Raw genomic sequence first — 25432 nt, 5'->3', positions numbered from 1 at the left:
ATTGTGCTGGGATCTGAGCGGTAGTTTCCTGAAGTATGCGCTCAGATCCCAGCTATCTACCTATATTTCATTTGGTTAAATAGCACGAATAACGTGCAAGTTATACATTTTTAAGTAAAAAGACCGGTTCTACTGTACAGAGGGATAATCCACTTAACAGGATATTCTTATGGGAGTATCCCTCTCGTACAGCAGTGCATGGTGGGAAAATGGTCCTGTATGTTCCGTTCCCCATGTAGTCCCCTACTGTACAACCCCTGTAAAGTGATTAAGGAAACCCCTTGCATGGGAAACCACATAAATACTGTGACCTGTGAATAAAAACCTCAGTTGACTCTCATAACTGTGTTTCGTCCGGTTACTGGGGGATTTGGGATATTGCCTTCATTCAGCGCTTTTCTTGGATTACTTTATTCTACCAGTGGAGATATTGGGATTTAATATTGCAGCTCCGCTACAGTGTTTAATACTCTTATTGTCCAGAATTCCCATTATAAGTGAATAACATGAAAGATTGTCATTCTCTATAGTCTAAATTTTATGCCAAATGGATTTCACTAAACAAGATAACCGATGAATGAGGTAAATAAACCTCCCATTTCTGGTACTCCCTACACTAAATGCATTCCCAGGAATTTGCATATCAAATTCTTCAGAAGTAGTTTGCTATTTTGCTCCCGCCATAAACTATAATGCCATAGAGATACCCAGTCCAACCAGTACTAAAACTCACAATCACAATTCCTTTAATGCTGGGCTCTATGGGTTGTGTGCTTTATTCTGGAACCAATTAGAACAAATTCCTAGTTACCTGTTTCATATCTTGACTGTATACATCAATTTCAGGTAGGGGACTATGGGAAGAGTTTGACTAGAACAGAACTTCATATAGAAAATAGATACTGATTGTTATTAAGAGTTTCTTTTGAACTCTGTCTTCAGAGATTATTCCACTGGGTAATGTTGCCAATCTACCATGGAACTGGGAATTTTAGATCAGAAGAGCCAAGTTAGATATTTTTTCAAGTTCAGCTCTTTCGGCTGAAAATGTTCCATTGTCAATTCTCCCCAATTTACAGATAAGTGAATAAACCCAGTTTGCAGCTGATATTTTTATTTATGCTATATGTGTTTAACCCCTTAAGGACACATGACGTGTGACATGTCATGATTCCCTTTTATTCCAGGAGTTTGGTCCGTAAGGGGTTAAGTATAGCACAGTCTACTAACGTCTTTGGGGTTGTGCCTCATGACACAATGAACATTGGGAGGCCTAAAAGGGTTGATCTTCTGGCAGATACAGAGCTTTATAGTGTGACTGTGGTTTTTGGAAACTTTGAAAACATTCTAGAGGTTGATCTTTTTTTGGTAGGAAGCACATTTTAGTGTATTCTTACTGGAACGCTCATGTATACTTCCTGTGTATGATTTTGTACTTAAAGAGTTACTGCAACCACCATGACCACTTCTGCTTTTAGTATGTGCAACATTTCTGCTTCAAAAATTTGCTCTTTTATTGGCTAGTTTATAGACTAGTTGCACCCCCAACATATATGACTTTGGTGTGCAGAATTTACTTTTGTTATCAGGTATTTCCCTTGCAAGCAGTGCTCCCATCCTGATTTCAAGTGAAAGCCTATCTCTCCCCTCCCTCCGCCTCCCTGCATTGCCTTTTCTTTGGGAAGGGGTTTGTTTGTTGTTGTTGTTTTTTGTTTTTTTTTTATCTCCTCCCTCTCCTGTCTACCCCTTCCCTTCGTCCTCCCCTATCCAGTTCAGAGTGTGAGAAATACACTGAGTCAAATACAAGCCATGGCCAATATCAGGATATCAATAGAGACTTACTATAATCATTATTATCCCCATTGTACAGCGCTACGGAATCTGATGGTGCTATATAAATAATAATAATGTATCAAGGCAGAAACCATGATAGGGCAATGAACATTGGCCCAAATTAATTTTATGAATATGGCGCGACGTCCCTTTTTTTTCTGGCAGGCGCGATGTCAAATTCTTTAATACATAAAAGAAGCGCCATCCAAGCAGACAGTTGGGAAGAAACGGATAACTTGATTTCGGCCCGCACGAATGGAAAGTGTAATATTCTCTGTTCAGGTTGCATGGCTGAGTAGAGAGATTTGGGCTGAGAAACCTGAGGAGGGGAGCAGCGCGGGTATGTAAAGCTTTCGGCTCATGTGGCCCATCAAGGGGGGCAGCATGGGCAACTGAAGCAGGTAAGTTTGTGACACACTCTGAGTCGGTGAAATGGTCCCATCAAATGCTTCTCCATGAGAAGCATTCAATTAGACTATGATCGGGCATGGAAAACTTACTGGGAGCCAGACAGGGCATGGAAAACTTACTGGGAGCGTTGCCCAGTGCTGGATTCCAGGTAAGTTTAACTCTTTATTTTTAGGTTTACAAGGAGGGTATTAATGCCCATTTGGGAATGCAACAAGATTTCAGAAAAAGGCTTGGCATAACCACTTAGAATAACTTAGAATATCAAAGTATTTTGCAGAAATTGTCCCTGTTTACTATGAAGTTCAACACATTGTTTATCTATGGTTTTTGTTTTTTTTGTTTGTTTGTTTTTTTGCATTCCCTAGAACAGGGGTAGGCAACCTACGGCACTAGTGCCATGCACGGCACTCGAGGTGTCTTTGCACGGCACTCAAGGCTGCTAGAGCCAAACGCACTCTGGCCTATCAGGAGTCCCAGTAAAACTTCAGATATCTGCTAATATGAAGAGGTGGTGAAGGACAATCCTCAATTTATGCATTGCAGCACATAGAGGAAGTGATCTCAGATCACTTCCTCCCAGCACTTGTGAATGGGAATCCACACTGTAGTAGAGCAGCCCTCGACAGCTATCGCAGCTCCTGTCATTGACCTGTAGCTGGCCAGCCTGGTCCCCACTGGAACCCACCCACACTGCTAGATATACACAGACCTGCAGAATAAGCCTCCCCTCATACAAATAATATGAACAGAGCCCCCCACACACACACACACACCACACAATCCCCACAAACGCAACACCACTAACAATCACACAACCCCACATGCAGCCTCTCATGTGCAATACCCCAAACAGCCCCCACACACTACCAAACACACAATGAGACATCCATCCACACACAATTCCACAAGCAGCCCTCATACACAACCCACATTCATATGTATCATACACGATACCATAAACTAATAATGAACATATACAATATAAAAGCTCATATACGCACAAATACAACGATACAAAGCAATAACAGTAAAAATAACACAAGCAGAATACGGCAGCATACACACAATTTAAAAAAATAGGATCGGCACGCTACGGGACATCACAATCCTATATCGGCACAGTGCTGCTAAAAGGTTGCCTACCCCTGCCCTAGAACCTGCTCAATGCTAAAGCAACCAGAACTGAGTTTGTGTGCATAAACTTATAAAAATGATGGGGAAGGCATTCATAACAGGGCAGGTTTCCAAGATTTTCAGCCATTAGCAAAGAGACGGACATAAGTATCAGTAAGGACACCCCAATGCTGCTGTGTAACACTTCCGGCAGCAGAAGAGTTAAACTTCGTATGTGCAGCTTTTCATAGACAAATGCTGCAGATACAGAATGCAGGCACCACAACCACTTCTAATCACTGCCACCCAGTCCACACAAAGTTTGTTCCCCTACATCCCTCTTAATTTTCCATACTTAATTCCATCTGCACAAAGGAAGTGCGTGTGAAAAGTAGTTTAATAATAGCAATGGGCCTTTGCTCATGGACATGGGCTTGCTTCAGCTCCATCAGACCATGGCTCTACGATGATGCATTCCAAAAAAAATTAGATATTTTTTTTCCATCCTTGTCGTTATTAAGACTGTCCACTAGGGGGCTCTGAAGGAACCAGTAAACTACAAGCCGATGATCAATTGGGGGCGTGGCAGTATAATCCTGCAGTCTTTACACTATCCAATCGTAAAGTTGCCCACGGTCACATGACAAGCGTCTTTAAGACGGTGGAATCTGTCATAACTGACAGCAAGCCGAAATGGGTGGGGACTGAGGAAATGACTGACAGCAAATTTAGCAAATAGGAAGAAGGCTCTGGCAAGCGGTCGAGGAGTGCTTCCTCCTGATTGGTGGAGGCTCTGTGCAGGGACGGCTGAGCTTAGACTGTTGCCATGACGAGGAGACCCCGTGCCGCCTCCTTCCCGGCTGGTCCGCCATCTTGTTGTTGATTTGAACGGGTTCAGAGCGGGTGAGAGGAGCCGGGACACGGGAGGAGACCATTGCGGGTGACCGCCCCCCTATCCCAGCTGGGAGCAGCGCCTGGGGAGGCGGTGAGAGGAGGAGAAGCCGGCGAGGGCGAGCTGGGAGCGGCCATTACTGAATAGTGTATGTTTAATGCTGGAGCTGGGGGATGGAGGGGGTGAAGCTCAACCAGGCGTCAATCAAAGCATTTTACAATGGGAGGGCAACCACTGAACTACAACTCCCATGATGCTTTGCCAGAGACCTGGGGGGAAGGGGGGTTACAGCTCTTGGCTATCCCAGCCTGGCTGTGCCTGACATCATGCAGTCACTGGCCCTCCATGGGCTCTCGACCAGCTATGAATGGCTAATAGTTTCAGGGGCTCAGTGGGTACAGCGAAGATGAAGGTGAGGGACAGGTGAGTAGTTTTACAAGACCTGCTGAAGGATCAGGTAACGTGGGCTGTATGGTCAGAAGAGTGTGTGGACTGGATAGGTGATAGAGGAAAGGACTAGATGCACTGGCCCTATAAAATAAGGAGGAGAAATGAGTGAAGGACCAGCCTCAGTGTCTTTATTATAGGGGACAAAGGATTTGATGCACTGGCTTTATAAAATACTGAGGGGCCAAATGTGGTGGCTGGATAAAGAGCCACCTGGTACAGTGTTTTAAAAAAAATTAAAATGCGAAGGAGCTGATGCAGTAGTTTTATTAAAGGGGGTGAAAGGCCACATGCTCTGGCACTATAAAATAGTAAAGGACCAAATGTGGTTGCTTTCTAACTGAGCTAAGAGCCACATGGTACATCCTTTTAAAATAAGGCCTGATGCAGTGGCTTTATAATAGGGGGTGAAGGACCAGATGCACTGGCATTAAACCGTGAAGGACTACATTTGGTGGCTTTATAATTGGATATAGAATTTAGAGCATTTAACTAGAGTCAAAGGACCAGATGCAGTGCCTTTATGTAAGGGTGGGGGTTAGATCAGTGTTTTTTTTAACAAGGATTCAAATGATGTCATTATCTTCACTACACATTCTTCAAGATTTAAACTACGTGCCTTCATTACACTCTTACAATTGTGAAAGAGGTCTCCTTGCTTTAAGAAATGCACAAGTGATACAGTAAAAACATCTTGTGAGCATTTGCTTAAATCCTGGATCAACTTGAAATGATTGTCCCTAACATTGGGACCCAAGTCTGGATTTCAAGACTGGTTAAAAACCTCTGCCCTAGCAGAGAGAGACCCGATAAAGCATGTTATCAAAAAGAGAAAGTAGGGCTATGAGACAAGATTTATATTGTATATTTTTACATACTCGGGCATGATGATAGTTGGGGCTAACAAAGGAGGAAGCAACAGCACTGATTAATGGAGCCAACTTGTTCATGACAAATAGTTTTAACCTTTTATATCCAGTAAGTCAGTAATTCTTAACCCCGTGGGGGAGTTCCCAAAAATGTGCCCCTGTTTAGTTTTATATGAACCAGCACATCATACTGATTAGATTATAGGCAACTGTACTCTTTGCTTTGTTTACCACTTTCCAGTTTTATTCAGAACAAAAGAGAGATTTTGCAAAATGTATTTAAATGTTCATGATATTATACTTTGTATGATGGCGGTGACATCACCGCTGGGAGCAGAGAAAGGTGATATTAACTTACCTGAACCTGTCAATTGCAGGTGCTGCCATCCTATTCCGGCCTGTCTTCTTCGCAGTCAACTTCTGTACTTTCGTGCACGTGTGCGAGTAAAACATTAAGGTCTATGGGGTTTCCTGCAGTTCTCACTGCTGATTGACACTTCTTGACAGCGGTAATTGCCTAGTGTCAGGCAGAGGAGATATACCGAGACAAAGTAATTAAAACACAGTCCGTATAAGTATTTCATAAAGATTTTCTTCATAAATGCTAATTTTCCCAGAGGATGACAATGCCACTTTAAAGAGGAGACACTGAGCATTTTTTCCAATTGAAGAATGCCCCACCAAGTGAATACAATATACATAATAAGTTGAGTCTCTTAGGGCTATTTACTAATGTAAGAATTTATGGGAATTCAAAATGAATTTCAGGTTTAAGGACAAAATACACAAACCGGAAATAATCTCCTACTTCGCTATGCTTACAGTTCAGCTATTATGGCCTTAAGTTTAAAAGACTGTCAAAAAATGAAGAAATACTCAAAAAAAACCTAGGTTGCCAAAAAGGCTTTCTAATGGATTTCACATCCTGCTGGAAATGCATATCACCAAGTTATGGCAACTGATTTCTGTTAGTAAGTGTGCAAAGGCCTGGTTATGTAAAGCCATTTTTGGTGTGTGTGTGTGTGTGTGTGTGTGTGTGTGTATATATATATATATATGTGTGTGTGTGTGTATGTATATGTATGTATATGTGTGTGTGTGTATATATATATATATATATATATATATATATATATATATATATATATATATATATATATATATATATATATATATACACACACACACACACACGTTCTGACCGTTGTGAGTAAGGTAGATTAGGGACAAGTAAGAGGGCTTGTTAAATTGGGTTCAGAAGAAGGCAAAGTTGGGTCAAGAAAGATAAATGCTTGAAATAAGGGATGGAGGGTAGACTCAGGACAGTGATTTCGTAACCACTGTGGCAGATTGGTAATAAGGCAAAGGATCTTGCGTGAAGTGTCCAAAGTAGGATAAGAATTCTATGAAACTTTGGAAAGTTTCTTACAATGCAGAATCCCTCCATATTCAGGGTCCCGAAGCCGGCCAGAGCCCCAGCAACGGCCTCTCGCGACTTAATAATTCGCTTCCAGCACAGAAAAGACAGGGCCGCAACCCTGGCAGCGGTTAGAGACCGGGCACAACTCATATTTGAGGGCCACGCCTTATCTTTCTTTGTGGATCTAACGGGCGGCACTTTGGCCTGGAGAGGGTCGTTAAAACCCTTTACCATACTTCTCAGACAAAGGGACATACCATATAGATGGCGCCCCGACCGCTCCCTTCTCATCCTGAGGGGCGAAGACAAACACGTGGTACACGACCTCCAGGGAGCATGGGACTTACTTCATGTTTTGGGTCTACCCCAGGACACCATGCACCGCACAGCGCCCCAGACGACTGCAAGGCTTCCACACGGCTGGGACCCTGAACGGGTAACAACTTTTGTGCCGCGACGACCCAGGCAGGAACCCTCTGAAGGAGCCGGTACCTAGAGACCTGGACAGACCCACGAACCGTATCCTGATTCTACTGGGACAGTGCACAATTTACTATTTAGCCACAACTCCTTGGCACCTTGACTTACCCTCTCTCTAGCCCTCTACCAGTCAAACTTATATTGTTTTTGTTATCCATTACCGTTCAGTCGGAATATGTTATACTTTACCTTGGCGACCGCACACTAGGACACCTCTCCGCTCCCACTACTCTTAGCTACCACATTATGACACACTCAGACCCCCCCCCTGTCGGTTAGGGGGACCCACGGGGAGACACGCGAGGGAACAGCAAAACGACGCACAACTACTTATGTAAAGCAGCAGCGTAGGTGACAAGACCTACACACAACTGCTTACACGGCACAGACGTACACAATCATTACTATAGCCACTGACCCATAGTACACAGAGCGCTGACACTCTAGTCCAATTTGCACAAAAACCCAGTACCGTCTATTGGAAGTAAGGACTACCCCTCAAAGCGGAATACATGACCCTGACGCGTAGTACAAAGTTTGAGTCTCCCCGCAACCTATTATAATAGCCAGCAATGATTACACCGCAAAGCGCACTACCACAAGGCAGGGGTACTGACTTAGTTAATTTGGCTAGCTTAGCACTGATCGGCATTGCTGCCTGTTTTCCTTCTCTCTTTATTGGTGATCTCAGTATTTCACCTAGCTGGCAATATAGCGTGGATTAAGCTACAAAAGTTACCTGTACTGAGCAACAACTGTTACCACATGTTTAATTTTTTTACATTAATCTAAAAATGTGCACCGCTCAGATGTCACCTTTGTAATAACACTGTGATATGTTCATGCTTACGACCGCTATCGTGGCAGAGTAAGCTGTCCTGTATTTCCATGCACTCAAAAATAAAGAATTAAGGGGGCGGGGCCGGACCGCCGACCTGGATGGTCGCACGCAAGACCAGCTCCAGCAACTGCAGCCTAATTAAGCTACAAAATTAAGATTTCCAGCGTGAAAAACGTTCAGCGACGGAGGCCCTTACCGGGTGGAGAGCACCAGAACCAGGGCGAGGCTGACCCGAAGGGTTTTAGTCCCCTGGAGGAAGAAACCTCACTGGCACACAGAGGCCTACTCCGGCGGTGAGTGAGGCAGACGGCCGCTGCCCAGCTATCCCGCCTATCGGTGCTCCGCCAAGAGCCAGACCCGCGAGGAACCGGCTCCGTTCCCCCCCCTTTGGACCGGGGGGGTGATCCCGGTCCTCACCCTTGAGCCCTGACCAACACACAGCACCCAAGATGCCGCGGCAAAGGCGCCCCCGACCCGCAATGGAAACTCCGAAACTAAGATGGCGGAGGCCACGTGTGCGGGTACTGAAACTAACATCTACCTGCTTACCCGGAGCGGCAACAACCAGGAGGGATTGAAGGCACTTGCAACACAGTCCACTACTGCAGCCACCCACGGACACCCCTGTGTTTAAACGAGCCACACAGACCTCGAAACTGAGATATGAACAGGGATGAGGGAAAAGACCGCGACAGGCAGCGGGGAAGGAGGCTAAACAGACAAACATCGGCCACACAGAACAGACAGCAGGACCCTGAACTGCAAATGGTCACTACTCTGATAACGCGATCCAGAGGTACCCTGCCGAGCGACCCTGACGGAGACACGCCACACTCAGGCAGCCGACCTGCGGCGGGAACACGCTGAGTCCAAACCAAGCAGAGACTATTGAGATACACGAGAGAACACTTTGAAAGCAAGTCTCATTGCCACACAAAGTTAGTCTATAACCCTGGACTGTACGAGTAATTGGGGGGCGAGGGGGGGATACCTAGCACTCATTAGCGTCAGTTAATAGTATATGCATGTTGTCTACTTCTCTATGCATGACACACTAATCTGTATGCACACTCAGTTTGGCATGCCCTTTATGTTTTGAAAGCCTAGGGGGTTCAGTATACTGCCTATTTAGTCTTGCTGACTGTTCACTTATCTGCCTAATCTACTTAATTACCACCTGACATGTCTGCTGTATTTCACCCACATATTAACTACGTCGCAGTAATTGTCAACCAATGTTTAATCACTATTATATATGTTGGAACAGCAGACACACTCCAAGTTAGCTTGAATTAGCTTGTTCAATATTTTGCAACCATCTTGATACTTATCCTGCCTACCAAACAAACAAAGAATCGTTTACACTTTAAAGCGAGGACACTCAACGTAAATGTTAAAGTAATATTCTTAATCGATCGATATCCTTTTGTATTACCTAATCAAAAAAAAATGTGCTCTGTTTCTCTATTACCCAATGTAACAAATGTTTTGAAACCTACGTATGGAATGCCGTTGGGGTACCATATGTAAGCATGTAACTACCATAAGCACTGCAAAAATAAAGATTTACAAAAATAAAGAATTAAAAAAAAACAAAAAAAAACCATGATACGCATTAGAGAGAGCCAAAACTGAAGCCCCCTGTAGTACTACTTCCATGATGCTTTGCCAGCTCAGAAAGCAGCATGTTATGGGAGCTATGGTTCTAAAATGGGGAGAGGCTTTATCTTTTACCATCCCTTGAATTAAACATCAAGTGTTAGAAGTCCAATAAATATGTATGACTGTGATGACATAACTACTTATTACGGAATTTACATGATTTATTTCTGGAAATTTTAATTGTAGTAGTTCTGACAGCCTTAGAAGCAGAAGGGAGAATTCTGGAACTAATTATTTTGAGGCATCATTTTGTATTTACCAATATTCATTGGAACCGTCAAGTTTTTTTGGGACATGCTACTTTAGGCAAATTCAGTAATTGGATATCCTCTCCCCAAAATTGTTGTCCATACTTCAGGGCAGTACTTTTCAAATACTACCCATCAGCATGAACAGATAATTTGCGAAGGGAAGCATACTGGGTTTGGCAAATCTAATCTTGATTTGAGGTCATCTACATCCCAATGTTAATATACAAAGGCTAAAATTTACATTTATAGGGACATAAACACCATAACTGCTTCATTTCATTGAAGTGATTATAGTGTCTGGAGTCCCTTGGCGCTGTCCTTCCATTCAGCATTAACTTGTTTTTAATCTTTTAATGCCAAACAAAGTCACCCATATCTTCTGTGATGCTTGGGCTAATGAGGTAGCTGATTGTATCACGGTGCCATTGCAGGTATGAATCGGTAAGGTTACAAAAGAGTAAGCTCTGACTTAGCCACGCTATCAGTGGAGGCTGAGCTATGGGAATCCATTGACCGTCATTCAGTGTTAAATTGCTCTAAAATTGTTAAGCACTGAACGGAGGGACAATGCCAGGAGACATGTTTGTATCCCTAATGCTGTAGTGTAGTTCCTTTAAACTCGAGATTCACAATGCTAGGGCACTCTTGTCATCTTAACCACTATAGTGGGATATAATGGTTATGGTGCTTGTTTTAAAATCGGAATTGCAAAATATAGGTTACAATTGCCACAAGTGACTATATAGCAAAGTTGAAGATTTTTTTTTTATATAAATCTGCTATTTTTGCCTTAATTGTGCAATTTGGGTTTTAGTTTCCTACATTTCTCAGTTAATAATAGAAACATACTGTATATTTTTAAAGACCTACATGCACAGTTAATGGTTGCCATTCTAAATGGCAAAATAGGTCAAAGAGTTAAAAAAAAAAGAGACTGCAGTACCAAAAAAAAATAACAATATGAAGAAAGCTTATAAAATCAATAAATAAATGAATAAGTACTGTGCAGCTGACTCATAAAACCACCATGACTCCTCTTGTGGTATAATATAAGTCACAAAAAATTAAAAGCAGACTTAAGCAGTACATCTAAGTGCTGCATTTTGAAAAAGTTATTCTCCTACCACATAAATCAAATAGAATAAGCCCAGGAAGCAACAGAGAGAGGTTTGTAGTGCCCAAGCCCATCAAAATTCATGTAGTCCTCCCTCAAATTGCACCGATCACGGTGAATGATAACATGATCACGTCTAACTCGATCACCATGTTACTGTAGCAATGGTAGGCAGTGATTGCCAGATTTAAAGAGAAGAGTCCCATGCTGGCAAAGATTGAGGAGTAAAGAGAAAATTGCAGGCATATGGGAAGCAATAACTGGAGGGCATTGCACATTAAAAAAAAGGTTTGTAAACCCGAAATGTTTGTGTCCTTCATTAAAATGTATCCCTTAATTCTGATGGCGCTTGTTTGAATTTTTATTTTTTGTGCATTCTATATGGCAGCATCATATCTATGCAGTAGGTGTTCATGCCATCCTACATTGGTAGATGCTCAACCCAATCATCCGAGAAATTTAAATCACACGCAGCTTTATACCAAAGAGCTTTCCTTTAAATGTAGCTCATTCATAGAATGAAAGCAGCATCAGTGATTACACAAGCAACATTTCTCATTGAAATTATGCTTTGATCCAAAGCACAGTTGACATCACGCATCCTAGGAGTAGGAAATATCTTACGCTGCTTATTTAACAAGGTTTATAATTTGGATTGGGTAGATGGAAAAAGTGTGTGTGGGGGGGGTGATCATTGGTGACCATCTGAAACACTTCAGATATTTCAGTAGTCAAAGGAATTCTGTTTAGTAACTTAAGTCTAACCTTCTAGAGGACCATTTTATGGACTGTGTTTATAATAGTCACAGTTGTTGAGGAAACAATGTTTTGTTTTAATACCTAAATTGGTGATTATCTTGGTTCCAGCAGAGCATTATTAAATCTAGTGTTTACTAGGATCATCTCTGAATTTAGTGAATACACCTATATTGCAAAGGACAACTATTTTTCCATGTATTTACTAGTACAGTGTATAGCTGTCATGTTCCTGACAGATCCACTTGAACCATAAGAGAAGAATGATTTTAGTACGGCATACACCATGAGTTTGCTGTATCAAAATTGAAAGGTTATTTGGGGGAGGGGAGCGACGACTGCTCAGTGTATTTGCTGCTTGCCAGGTCTAATTGGTGTGCTCATTTAATCCTGTCTTATCTCTCCTAATATATGCTCATACATGTAGAGGCTTTAGCTATATGCTGGGAAATGTTTGGCATACAGCAGGATCACTTTTACTATGCTTGTGGTGTTTTCTCAGTTGTATTAGCAGCTTATTAAAGGGTGGACTAATATTGACACTTTGTCCTCTGTAGACAAGTTTAAATGCTGTGCACACCTGAGAAGCACTTGCTCCTTTTCACCTGGTAATTTGTACCCACTAATAAATAATTCAACCGGCCTCACTTTCCAGGTGTTCTGACTCGGGTTCCTTTTTCCATATCTTTTGTACATGCACTTTGACCAATTATCTGTATACCTCTTTGCCCTGAATGTTCATCCTTAGCAGATTAAGAAAAAATAGATTTGTGTATGATTAGAAGGTCTTGGGTTCCCTGTTGGATGGTTTCCTCCATTATAACATTAGATCATATTTTGCGGTATTCTCTCCATGGCAGGCTGTTTGAACCCACTTCCTTTTCCTGTGTAAAAGATTTCCCTATTACAGTACTTGCCTTCCTGTCTCTTCTACTAAAGAAAGCTACTAATTAAAAATAAACGTGGCTTTGGAAACTTACTGACTGCGCCAGAACGTCGACACCTGTAGTTTTGATGGCTAAGTAAAAACCTCCTTTGCAGTTGGGAGTGCGGAGGATTTCAGATTTATCATAGTCCTTTTGTGTACCAATATGTAAGCATTTCACAAACAAGCTTTAATAGTGCTATTTCAGGGGTATGTTGTCAATTCTCTGACTGAATCTTGCCTTGAGTGATCATTGTCACTTGACCTAATCTGTCTTTTTTAGCATGAGCAACATTAAGTGAAAGATTGCATTGCAGGGTAGCTGTAGGATGCATTAATCTAATACCATGCTTGCGTATTGGTAAGAATGTTGAGGGTGATGGGCAAGGAATGCTGTCTTTTTATCAGGCTGGCTCTATTATTAGGCAACTGTTTCAGGACTCTGGTATGCACTCTGTTCTATGTCAGGAGATCTTGTTTCTGTGAAGAGCGTTATGTCGCTATGCATCTTGGTGCCAGTCTGTGTGTACACACAAGCATCATTACATAGAACGTACATGTAGGTCACAGTAATTGGGGCTCCTAATGTGGCCCTTTTTAAATAGTTTGGCCATTCCATAGTCATACTACATCCTTCTGACTTTGATTAGCTGCAATGCTGATGAGTACAGCTGTAATGTTTGGAGTAAAGTCTGGGTGGGAGGAAAACATCTTTGTACTTTGTCCATTACATTGGTGAGACCGTTTATTCACAAGGTCATTGTAAGTCATTCTCTTATGTTTCCAATTTGCTCTCCTCCCCCTCACGGGACAGGCGGTACTGCTCCTAGCCCCTTTTAGGGCCGCTGTACATTCCTATCGTTCTCCCGTGATATCCCCAATTCCTCCCTCGAGCTGTTATTGTTGTTCATTTGGGTTGGTGATAGAGGCAGGCATTCTGTTTTTATTGTGCTATTTTAGGTGTGGGGGGGGAAAGGGTGGGTTGCGGTTGGTTCGGCTCGCGTAGGCTTGGAGTGGTTTTTTTTTTTTTTTTTTTTTTTTTTTTAATTCTTATTTCCTCGCCCAGCTAAGGGGTGTTAAGTTAATGCCTCTGGTTTGGCCTTTTATCCTAGTTTGTGTTACAACTTGGGGGCTTTTCCGTCCGGCATCCCAGATCTTGCTCTGGGCCCTTTTCTGAGAACCAATTACACAGCAGCCCAGTGGCGCGGTATCTGGAATTTTTGTGGACTGGTAGCAGCTAGTGTGGTGATTCCATTACCTACTAGTGTGGCTGTGTGTGTGTGCGTGTTAGTGTGTGTGTGTGTGTGGGGAGTTAGAACTAGGGGCCAGAACCCCGATCAATCTGGCGTGAGGGTCTTAAGGTTGTCCTCCCAATGCTCCCATGCCTCTAAGATATGTTTCCTGGGAGTCAACGGTTTCTGGAACATTGCTTCGTAATCGAAGTTCGTTGTGACCTGCCATATCAGGGCCTGTATGTTGGGAGCCCTATTCGATTTCCGAAGTCTTTCCTCTTATCCACCAGCTTTGAGTTGATCTATATTAGTTTGCCAATGGTTGTTTCTGAAACCTCAGTGATTCTAGATTCTAACATTGTATTCTCTGTAAGTACAGTGAAAAGGTTAAACCTTCTTAGACATACTGTTTATTCCAGTGATTTATTTGTAACTTTTTCCCCAAGTGGAAGGAACTGTTGTCTGTTCCATGTGGTATAATGAGCTAGTGTTCCTGATGCTAACATACAGTGCTTCTCTGATTTGGTTAGTAAGCACCTAAAGCAGTCTCTGCTTCTGAAGAATGCAGAGACTGCTAACTCGCCATACAGGGGGTGGCACAAACTTCGTTCTGTGGCAAGAAAAAAGTTTAAATGGATTCTCAAAGTACCATAGCTAACTGTGCACCATACTTTAACCCCTTAAGGACCAAACTTCTGGAATAAAAGGGAATTATGACATGTCACACATGTCGTGTCCTTAAGGGGTTAAGGAACTCCTTGTCACCCTCATTATATTGGTTATGGATGCAGTGTTTTGCAACTCTCCCGTTTCTCATATTCACCCTAGATTTGTACAGTTGGCTGGATAAGATTAATGATGTTGGTCAGTGACCAAGTAAAGGAAAATGAATAATTACATGAAAAGGGATGGGTTAAAGCATTAAAGAAAGCTTGGGACAGTAATAGAATTTGGAGACTATAGAAGTAAAGGAATGGAAAGCTCAATACAGAGCATGGAAGCGAAATGGTGGGCAATGGAAAAGGGTCTGGAAGGTAGTAGGTGGGACCAATTGTGGGACAAAAGTGTAGGAGATGAAGAGGCCTAGTGACTGAAAGTAGGTAAGCAATCGGGGGACTAAAACTACAAATTGTAGCTTCTGGGGACTCCATGCTTTTTAATTATTTTAGAACCGTTTAAAATATAAAGATTTTATATTAAAATTATGGAATTACGACTAACTCTTGAGTCCCAGTTTAGATCAATGTGTGCTGTCAGTACAGGTTTCATCCTTTTTTTATTAGTTTTTTTTTTTAAACTTACATTTTACACTCATCCTCTCCCTCCAATAACCACACTATTGCACTTCAGCTCCACATGAAAGAAAGAGGAAGCAACCCTCTCAAGAAAGCATTGAGGATACTTTCCACGGGAGAGCAAACCGTAGTGTTTGCACTAACTCTTTTCCTTTTGTCAATTGACAGGTTTTCTATGGGAAAATTAGAATTGGCTAAGAAAGCTCATATCTGTGCTTTGTCCTGAATACTGCAGAGGTTCATTCATATTCTGTCAGGGTGAGCATATATTTAGCACAATATTTATATTTATTTCACATTTAATGCGTCATAATGTCTTTTATTTCTATTCTGTTTTGCTTCAGTGTGTTGCCAGTTTATTGATTTATTTATTTGGGGGGTGGGGGAGGGTGTTCAATACTGTTTTATTGTTCATGTGATAAAGTAAACGCTTGCTTCTAATCTGCCTGACTAAGCCTTGAGTGAGATAATGTAGCTTTAGGGGACATTTTCAAGTTCATGCATGTGTTAAGAGCATCTGCCATGTGGAAGCAAAAGCTGAAAGATCAATCACAGGGGTCACACAGTTTGAGGCTGGGAGTCATATGAGGACAATTTCCATGATCCACTTTGTCGACTGCTTGCATTGACAGTGTGTAGTATGTGGTTATCTTGTTTATGACTCAGTGCCCTATGTTGCTAACTCATAGTTTACATCGGGGCCTGCTGTGAATTCCTTTTTGAGGTGTTGAGTTAATCTAATGTCTGGGGCAAAGGGTCTGCATGAAAGTTCAACCTTTCTATTATATTTACTAAACCAGGAATAGCGAAGATTTGATCCTTCCCCAGCTTATTTTGAGTTTGCAACCTTTGTGGCCAGTTATTTACAAGATTGTGTGTTGGGTAGCACTGTCTGTCTACTTTTAAAATGGATATGCAGAAAGACGTGCAAGAAAAGGATTTTTACTTTAAAGGGACATACTAGTCCCCAAAACAACTTTAACCTAATGAAGTATTTTAGGTGTTTAGATCATGTCTCTGAAGTCTTACTGCTCACATCAGTGCTGTTTTTGTTAAAAGGATACTATAAGTGCCAGGAATACAAAGCTGCATTCCGGGCACTGTAGCTGACCCCCCTGCTGCCAATAAAGTTTTAGAACCCTTTTTTTTTTTTTTTTTTAACTATCCTGATCCCAGCGCAGATGTCTCTCGCAGTTCTACCTACGACGTCCCGCGAAGCACTAAAGCGCATGCTCAGCAAATGCCACTCGCATTAGACCTCCCCGTAGGAAAGCATTGAATCAATGCTTACATGTGGGGAAATAGCGGACACTGGATTTCCTCATGCAGAGCGTGAGGACGTCAGCGTCAGTTACTAGATCAAGGGTCTGGGAAGCGCCTCTAGGTGCAGCACTAACACTGTACCCAGACCACTTTAATAAGGTGAAGTGGTTGCCACAGAAAATCTAAAGGCTCCGGGGTGGATTTCAATGTGCTAGGGCTAACCTTTCACTCTCTAGTGGCAACTGGAAATTTTTAGCTTTGTGTGTGAAATCTAAAAGCCCTAGCAGGGGTGGGAAAAAAAAAAAAACTTTCTTTAAACCTGAACTCATTGCTTCTAAGCAGGAAAAAAAAATTCAGAGCTCAAGTTTGCTCTGATTGGGCACTTGATATTACACGAGCATGGTTGAGTAGGATCCTAAGAATGTAGCTGGAGTGAGAATCGAGTCAGCAGAGTAAAGGAACCTGAGCCCCTATTAAACGTAACCTTGAAGGTTTCAGGTATGCGATTTGCAGAGTTCATCAGTGGTGGATTAGGTAATTTAATCTGGAATTTGATAAGGCTGGAAGGGGATCCAACAGAGCACAATCTAGATGGTGCAAGTTATATCTACATGCTCACTTGCCCAAACAGTGCTAAAGCGATAGATGGCTTGAGCATACTTCTTGTGAATGGCTAAAGCACTGGCTTAATCGGTCAGTGAACATAAACAGAATGGACTTTACTTAAGGCTGATAATAGCTGTGTGATTGGGACCTACCAGACACAGAAAGGTAGTATCTTTCATTATTACTTTTTTCACTCTAGTTTATCATTGAGTACTAGTATATTGCAGAAGTCAAAAATTAAAATCCAGACATACAAGTTCATGAGAGGGAAAGTGTAGGTCTGTTTCAGTATTTGAATTATGGAATAAATGTGCTCATTTTATGGTGCAAACTGTAACTTCTTAATGTGTTGGATGGGTGAGCTATGTCTGCAGCCTTTTATAGTAATAATGTAATTTTTTTTAATGTCAATAATATTGGAAAAATAGTAATGGTTCGGATCATTGTGTGTTATATTGTTTTTTTTTAATTTAAATTAATAAATATGAATATCTGCATCTTTGTAACTTTTTACAGTTAAAATTTCAGGTTGGTAATTTTATATATTCTCAATTTAATTCTACGTGGAGGTTGTTTAGGTGTTAATTTTTTTTTTTTTTGTGAAGTGATCTTCTGAAGAAACTTTTGAGTACAGGCCTTGAATTTTCTTTTTTTTCTTTTTTTTTTTGTTTTTCTCTAATGGTTCATGTTTTTCTTTTTCTTTCAGATCCCTTGAGTGAGTCAAGACAAGAGTGTGAAGGTCCTGCAACCCACAACCTTTTGTTCTTCAGTGCTGCTGCCAGGCCCCGTGCCCCTCTCCATGCCCCCGCCAAGCGTCGGGCATCCAACGCAATGTGTGTTTGTCAAACCATGGAAGTGGGGCAGTGCGTTAAGAGCGCAGTATGCGACAGGGGCCGAGGGGTTCTCCTGGAACCGTTCATTCATCAGGTGGGAGGGCACAGCAGCATGATGCGTTACGATGACCATACTGTGTGCAAACCACTTATAGCCAGGGAACAGCGCTTCTACGAATCTCTTCCACCTGAGATGAAAGAATTTACCCCCGAGTACAAAGGTGAAGGACTCATCTGGAAATTGGTACCCTTAAGACTGCATACATTTTATATTCTTTATTCATGAACTCCATAAGGTGTTACTATGCAAAGCTTTCAGCCATTTGTTTTGTTTATTATTATGCTCAAATATGTTCTGTTGCAATAAAAATGTGTTCTGCTGACTACTTCTTTTCTTACTTCAATCTAGATTTTGAAAGATTTATCTTGATGTAACTATGATACAACTGGTCATGTGTTTGACATAAATAGAATCTTTTTAAACTGTCTGTACCCATAGTACATTAATTTCATAAAACTGGGAAATGTATTTGGCCACCATTATTTATTACTATCACAGCCTGTATTAGTCATTGGCAAGAATTGGTTTACTGGAGAGTAATGAATATTGCATATCTGTGGTTTAATCTTTTTCAATAACCTTGTTTGATGAAATAGAACATACAATGTTACAGCAATCCTACAGTCCTGTGTTTTATGCTATGTAGGAAATGGTATTGTCACACAACCCTTTTTATTTATTTTTATATATCTTATGTAACTTAAGTTACAGGTTCAAAGTAATCTCTTGTCCTTTCAGGTGTGGTGTCTGTCTGCTTTGAAGGTGACAGTGATGGTTACATTAACCTTGTGGCATACCCTTTTGTGGAGAGTGAGTCCATGGATCAAGAAGAAACCCCTGAAAGGGACCACTCAAGGCGCAAGCACTCCCGCCGTGGACTCCATCGCACGAATAGCAATGCTGCAAGCACTGAACATAAGGATGATTGGTCACTATTAACTGGGGAGAACTCTGAAAGGTATTAGACATATTTTATGTTCTTTCACTTCAGAAAACTAAATGGAACTACAGGGGATGTCATGTAACCTTTGCTATGATGTGTTTTTTCTTTATGGATTTGCCAGTGATTCTAATGTAAGTGGAGATTCTAGTGTGCTCCCATCTCAGAAATTTGAGTAAATGTCTCATTACTAGTAAACTATAAAATAAATAAATAAAAAACCATACACACTGACACAAACATTTTACCCCAGTGTATCCTTGCATAGTATATATGCACAAAATGGCTTGCATATATATTTTGAGAATGCATTTTTAATGTCAGAGTGGGGTTTTCCATGTAATTTTTTTTTTCATTATGTCTAATGCACCACAGAACTGTTATTGACATAATGCATATTTAACACGTGTTTATGTATGTGTAACAAACCAAATGTTTGCTTTAATATGTATTTTTTATTATTTAGCAAGTGTCTATTTGGTACACACACACACAAACCGGTATGGTGGTGAAAATGTGATTGAAAATCCCTTCCACCTTTGGTCAGTACATTGTTAAACACAGATCTGCACACCAGCCAAGCCACTAGACTTGCTTTTCCCACAGAAATCTCAAATTTCAGTGGTTTCTACTGCAAGGGATTCTTGGTTGGCATATGCAAATTAGTTCAACAAAGATTCACCTCTTTGCCTAATTATTCAATTTTAAACATGGATTCCTTGGAGTATGTTTGCTGTGTACAACAGCTTTGAAACACAAGAGATGCAAAGCCAGTAAACCCTCATGGACAGCTGTTTCATTGTTTAGAGGCAAAAAGGTAATTATTTGCTGTACTAATTTGCATATGCCCACCCAGAATTCCTTGCAGTAGCAATATCACTGACTTCAGGTGGAAGGGGATTTCAGTCACATTTTTCGCCACCATTACTTTCTTGGTTTGTGTGAGTGTGTTTATATAGATATACATACATGTTCAGGTGAGTGCAGTCCTGTGTGTGTGTGTGTGTGTATGTATATATGTATATATGTGTATGTATATATGTATATATGTGTATGTATATATGTATATATGTGTATGTATATATGTATATATGTGTATGTATATATGTATATATGTGTATATATATATATATGTATATGTATATGTATGTGTATATATGTATGTGTGTATGTATATATATATATATATATATATATATATATATATTCTGTAAACAAATTGTGATCCCCCATTATACGAGTGGGAATGTGTTTGGACCAGCTTGATTACCACTCATATAATGGAGGATCACGTTTGTTTGCAGTTATTTATTTCAACCAGCAATTGCATAGGAGAAGTTTCCTTAAGGTGCAAATGCAGTTAGTCTGGGTACATAACAAAATGTTGAACAGTTCTTAGATGCAATCGCAATAAAGAGTCTTGAGTCTTATGGCATGCACATGTTATCTAATTGAAAGAAAATAGAAAGCTGGCAATTTGGTCAGGTGGCATAATCTCACAAATTTTAAGCTTAAAGGACCACTATAGTGCCAGGAAAACACTCGTTTTCCTGGCACTATAGTGCCCTGAGGGTGCCCCCACCCTCAGGGACCCCCTCCCGCAGGGCTCTGGGGAGAGTAAAGGGTTAAAACTTACCTTTATTCCAGCACCGGGTGGGGAGCTCTCCTCCTCCTCGCCGCCTCCGATCCTCCCTTTCGGCTGAATGCGCATGCGCGGCAAGAGCTGCGCGCGCGCATTCAGCCGGTCTCATAGGAAAGCATTTACAATGCTTTCCTATGGACGCTTGCGTGCTCTCACTGATTTTCACAGTGAGAATCACGCAAGCGCCTCTAGCGGCTGTCAGTGAGACAGCCACTAGAGGATTTGGAGGCTGGATTAACTATCTCTGAAACTGCTATGTTTATTTAAAAAAAAAAAAGTGGGGGGGGTTAATCCTAGAGGGACCTGGCACCCAGACCACTTCATTAAGCTGAAGTGGTCTGGGTGCCTACAGTGGTCCTTTAACTTTTGGGTGGGCAAATCCTACCTTGTTGCAATGCACTTTATTACCTGATGTCTGTTGACATCAGTGTTAGAAATGTCTGTAGTGTGAGTTTATTAGTTTTTAAGTAGATTTTCATGGTGTCCATTTAGCTATGCACTTAAAGCTTTAAGTCTCAAATACTTACTTGCCTGACATTTATCACTGTAGACCACATTGGTGGATGAGAGAGGCAACATGTATTAAAATTCATGGGATCTAATGACTGTTTACTTGGTCTTCTTTAATCTTGCAGTGCCCAGGAGATGAAGAGCCCAAAACTGGAGTTAGTGATGCACTCAGAAGTTCCCTTTCAAATGCTGGATGGCAACAGTGAGATGAGCTCCGAAAGAATTAGTTACAACCCTTGGAGCCTCCGCTGCCACAAGCAGCAACTGAACCGCATGCGTTCTGAATCCAAAGAGAGGAAACTGTATAGTATCTTTCTTGAATGATCTGAAATTAACATAAACCTCTTTTAATCCATTTTACTTTGAGAGCTGAATTTTATTATATCAGGCACTCCCTTCTCCCAAGATATCATAGCTGCAGTGTTTTGCAAACATTGCATTTACCAGATCAACCTTTACAGCACCTACCCCTTGGTATTAGATCCTGTACTGTCTTTATGCGATATAACAAAAGAGACTGGTGCAGGTTCTCACATAGCGTTCTGTGGGAGAGCTTTAATAGCAGTCAACTTCAGCCGTCGTGCACCTTTAATCCTTTTAATTTCACTGATTTGGGCATCATATCATTTGAATATGTATAGATATTTTAATTTTATTGTTTTTCTTCCATGACCGCACTCCAAGGACTTCTTGAGGTAGTACAAAAATAAAACTTTGCTTTTATTTACATTATACAAAAATAAATAAAATCGACTTTTCCGTTTAAACACTAATCTTTTGTCAGGAATTCTGTCTACTACCTCAAGAAGTCCTTGGAGTGCTGTCATGGAGAACAATATGCTTTTGTGTAATTATGATTAGCCCCGGGCAACGAACTGCAACTTTACTCTGGCGTGCAGGCTTCTAAGGAATTTTTTATATATATTGATAAAAAAAAACAGCACTTTTATAGATGTTCAGTTGATGAAGCCCACTGGTTTTCATATATAAATATATTTGGTAGTCTAGGCCTTGGCTTTCCACCTCTCTCTGTCACAGGTGCCTCATTCCATGGCTCTATTTAACCTTGTACTGCAGAGCGCCCCAGATGGAATATATATTTATTTTAATATTCTACTTTGTCACAAGATGTTTTCAGATCCTTAACTCCACTGCTCTACCAGAGTTTCTTCTCTTAGAAAATGTGGTACACCATTTCAAGTTCCCATGTGTGCTGGACCTTAAGATGGGCACAAGACAGCATGGGGATGATGCTTCTGAAGAGAAAGCAGCGCGGCAAATGAAGAAGTGTGAGCAAAGTACATCAGCCACGCTTGGTGTGAGGGTGTGTGGCATGCAGGTACCAAATTTAGTCACCCTAGATTGACTCTAGTCTTAACTGCCTAGTCTTAACGCTTCTGTTATGGGCAGGGACACATTAATATAAAGTTCAAGTGATTTTCTAGACATGAAGGTGAAAACTATATTGCATGTTAAATGTAAATAAACTTTAAAAATGACAAACTGCCCGGGAACACATGGGGGGGGAGAGAGACTTATTAAAGTATTGTGCTATTAAATATGATGCACTGTACAATATCTCTCTATACCTTTCAAGTTTTGTATACTATCACTTTTAAATTCAGCCTAAATTGAAATGTGTGTGTGTGTGTGTGTGTATATATAAAAAAAAGAAAAAAACTACTAACAGTGAGACAATGAGTCATGGAAATCAGATTTCATTGATGACTCCTTTTTACATTTTCATAGCATACCACTTTGATAAATCTCCATTTAGCACAATGCTGACTGCTAGATGCATTACAACAGCACTAAAGAAAAATTAGAGGGTGCCAAGATGTGGAAGCACACACGTACAGGTTTGGTGCAGTGGGGATATCTACATTTATGAACTATTTTATGTAGCCCTGACAAACCTATATTTGTAGAATTTGTGGGATATGTAAACAGAATATAAAACTTATAATACATGGTTCCCCTGTACTTTCTTCAAGCTCTTCTTAGGATAATGTAATTGCAGCTAATCAATAGCACATCACAAGAGATCTGAGATTCTAGTGTGTTTTCTAGAAAAGTAAGAGGAAAGTGTAGACTTGGCGCGCTAACCACTAGTTCTTGTCTTATGGTAATGTATAACCCGTGTTATCCTACAGAATCTGGTCAGATGGAAAGTGAAGTTAGATGCAAGCCCCAGCTGTAGATAGTGTATGATTCCAAATGTAATGGGGAAATAAAAAAAGTGTGTGTGTGTGTATATATATATATATATATATATATATATATATATATATATACACACACACTATTTTATTTCCCCATTACATTTGGAATCATACACTATCTAGAGCTGGGGCTTGCATCTAACTTCACTTTCCATCTGACCAGATTCTGTAGGATAACACGGGTTATACATTAACATAAGACAAGAACTAGTGGTTAGCGCGCCAAGTCTATATATATATATATATATATATATATATATATATATATATATATATATATATATATATATATATATATATATATATATATATTGATTGTGTGGCTGCACTCACAGAAAGTTTCCTTTAAAATGTAACTTTTATTGGGTTTCCATAAAAAAATCGACGTTTCAGTCCAGCATGTGGACTGAAACGTCGATATTTTTTTTTATTTTATGGAAACCCAATAAAAGTTACATTTTAAAGGAAACTTCCGTGAGTGCAGCCACACAATTTGAATGTATGATGCTTTAGCCCAGGTAATGCACCCGTTTTTTTGCAAACAGTGATAGCTTGAGTGCAAGGTACAGTATATATTTTTATATATATATATGTATATATAATTAGCTGTTGTACTATTTATGTAGACTGTTTTGTTTTTATTATTTCTAGGTTTTCCAGATGGACACAGGGCATTATCTGTGTTTGAACAAGTACTATGGGCGTGGACTGAGTGCAGAGGGTTTCAGACAGGCGCTCTATCAGTACCTTCACAACGGTGTCAATTTGCGTAGGGACCTGTTTGAACCCATCCTGAGCAAGCTGAAACGCCTTACGTCTGTGCTGGAGATCCAGGCTTCTTATCGCTTCTACTCAAGTTCCCTTCTGATTATATATGATGGCAGGGACCACCCAAGGTCAACTGACTCCATGGTTCAGGAACCAGTACCAAAAGTGGATGTGCGTATGATAGATTTTGCCCATAGCACCTACAAAGGCTTTCGTGATGATCTCACAGTGCATGATGGACCAGACAAAGGGTATGTTTTGGGCCTGCGTAGTCTCATTAGCATCCTGGAGCTCATTCGAGATGAGAGCCAATAATGTCTACAAAGGACCACTTGTCCATGAGGCCTCTATGCTCGTCCACGGTTCCTGCTCCTTGCACTCCTGTACCTTTTTTAATGGTGATTTTCAAGATGATGTAAGGGCTTGGAGAGGTAATTCATGCGCACAATGACAAGAGTGCCACAGTGGATGTACATTAACTGTTTGCACTTTTCATTTTCATAGTAAACCAAATTAAGTTTTCCTATTTAATCTCCAGGCTGTGTTCTACTTTCCTTTCATGAAAATATCTCCCTGTTTATTGTCAACGTACAACTGTCTGTTACCTGCTTGCCTGAGAGGACAAGGCAGGAAGACATCTGGCCTTTTAAAATTTAGCACAGTAAATCTGCACTTATAGAGTCTTGTGCCGAAAACCAGACAATAGTATTGACCCTCAACCGAGAAAAACAACGAAACTTCAATATGACAGATTGGGGGACTTCTGATGTAAAACGCTACCAAGGTTTGTGTGTTGGAGCTAAGCTCTCCACAAATATTTTTCTTTACGTCAGCAAATGGCTGCTTTTGTGGACAAAACTTGACCCTACTCAGGCTCTGCTTGTGCTTGTTCCACCACAGTTATGGCAGGAGAAGGAATACTGTGGTACCCTTTTCCCCACCAAACTTTCCATAGCTGTAAATGCACAGAGGAAACTTATCAATGCAATCAAATTGTATGCCTCCATCACTTTGTAGCCCCTTTACCCTCCTTAAAAAGAAGTCTG

The 25432-nt window shown here is 40.9% G+C and overlaps 1 protein-coding gene across 4 annotated transcripts; it reads left to right on the top strand.

Moving 5' to 3' along the window:
• The first annotated feature begins 4201 nt into the window (after positions 1-4201).
• LOC134585299 (inositol hexakisphosphate kinase 1-like) lies at positions 4202-24923 on the top strand. Of its 4 annotated transcripts, XM_063440718.1 has the most exons (7): positions 4202-4397; positions 15710-15799; positions 18117-18464; positions 19043-19262; positions 21522-21703; positions 22560-22735; positions 24270-24923. In XM_063440718.1, the coding sequence occupies exons 3-7, from the start codon at positions 18242-18244 to the stop codon at positions 24699-24701; spliced, it is 1233 nt and encodes a 410-aa protein (XP_063296788.1). In that variant the 5' UTR covers positions 4202-4397; positions 15710-15799; positions 18117-18241; the 3' UTR covers positions 24702-24923. The 4 variants fall into 4 exon arrangements, with proteins under 4 accessions (XP_063296788.1, XP_063296789.1, XP_063296790.1 ...); XM_063440719.1 differs by lacking the exon at positions 15710-15799; XM_063440720.1 differs by lacking the exon at positions 15710-15799 and having other exon boundaries at positions 4222-4260.
• Positions 24924-25432: the final 509 nt, after the last annotated feature.

The sequence above is a fragment of the Pelobates fuscus genome, unplaced genomic scaffold, assembly GCF_036172605.1.
Source record: "Pelobates fuscus isolate aPelFus1 unplaced genomic scaffold, aPelFus1.pri scaffold_35, whole genome shotgun sequence".
NCBI classification, from domain to species: Eukaryota; Metazoa; Chordata; class Amphibia; order Anura; family Pelobatidae; genus Pelobates; species Pelobates fuscus.
Note: the sequence above shows the minus strand (reverse complement) of the source record. Positions and strands in the feature narration are given on the sequence as shown.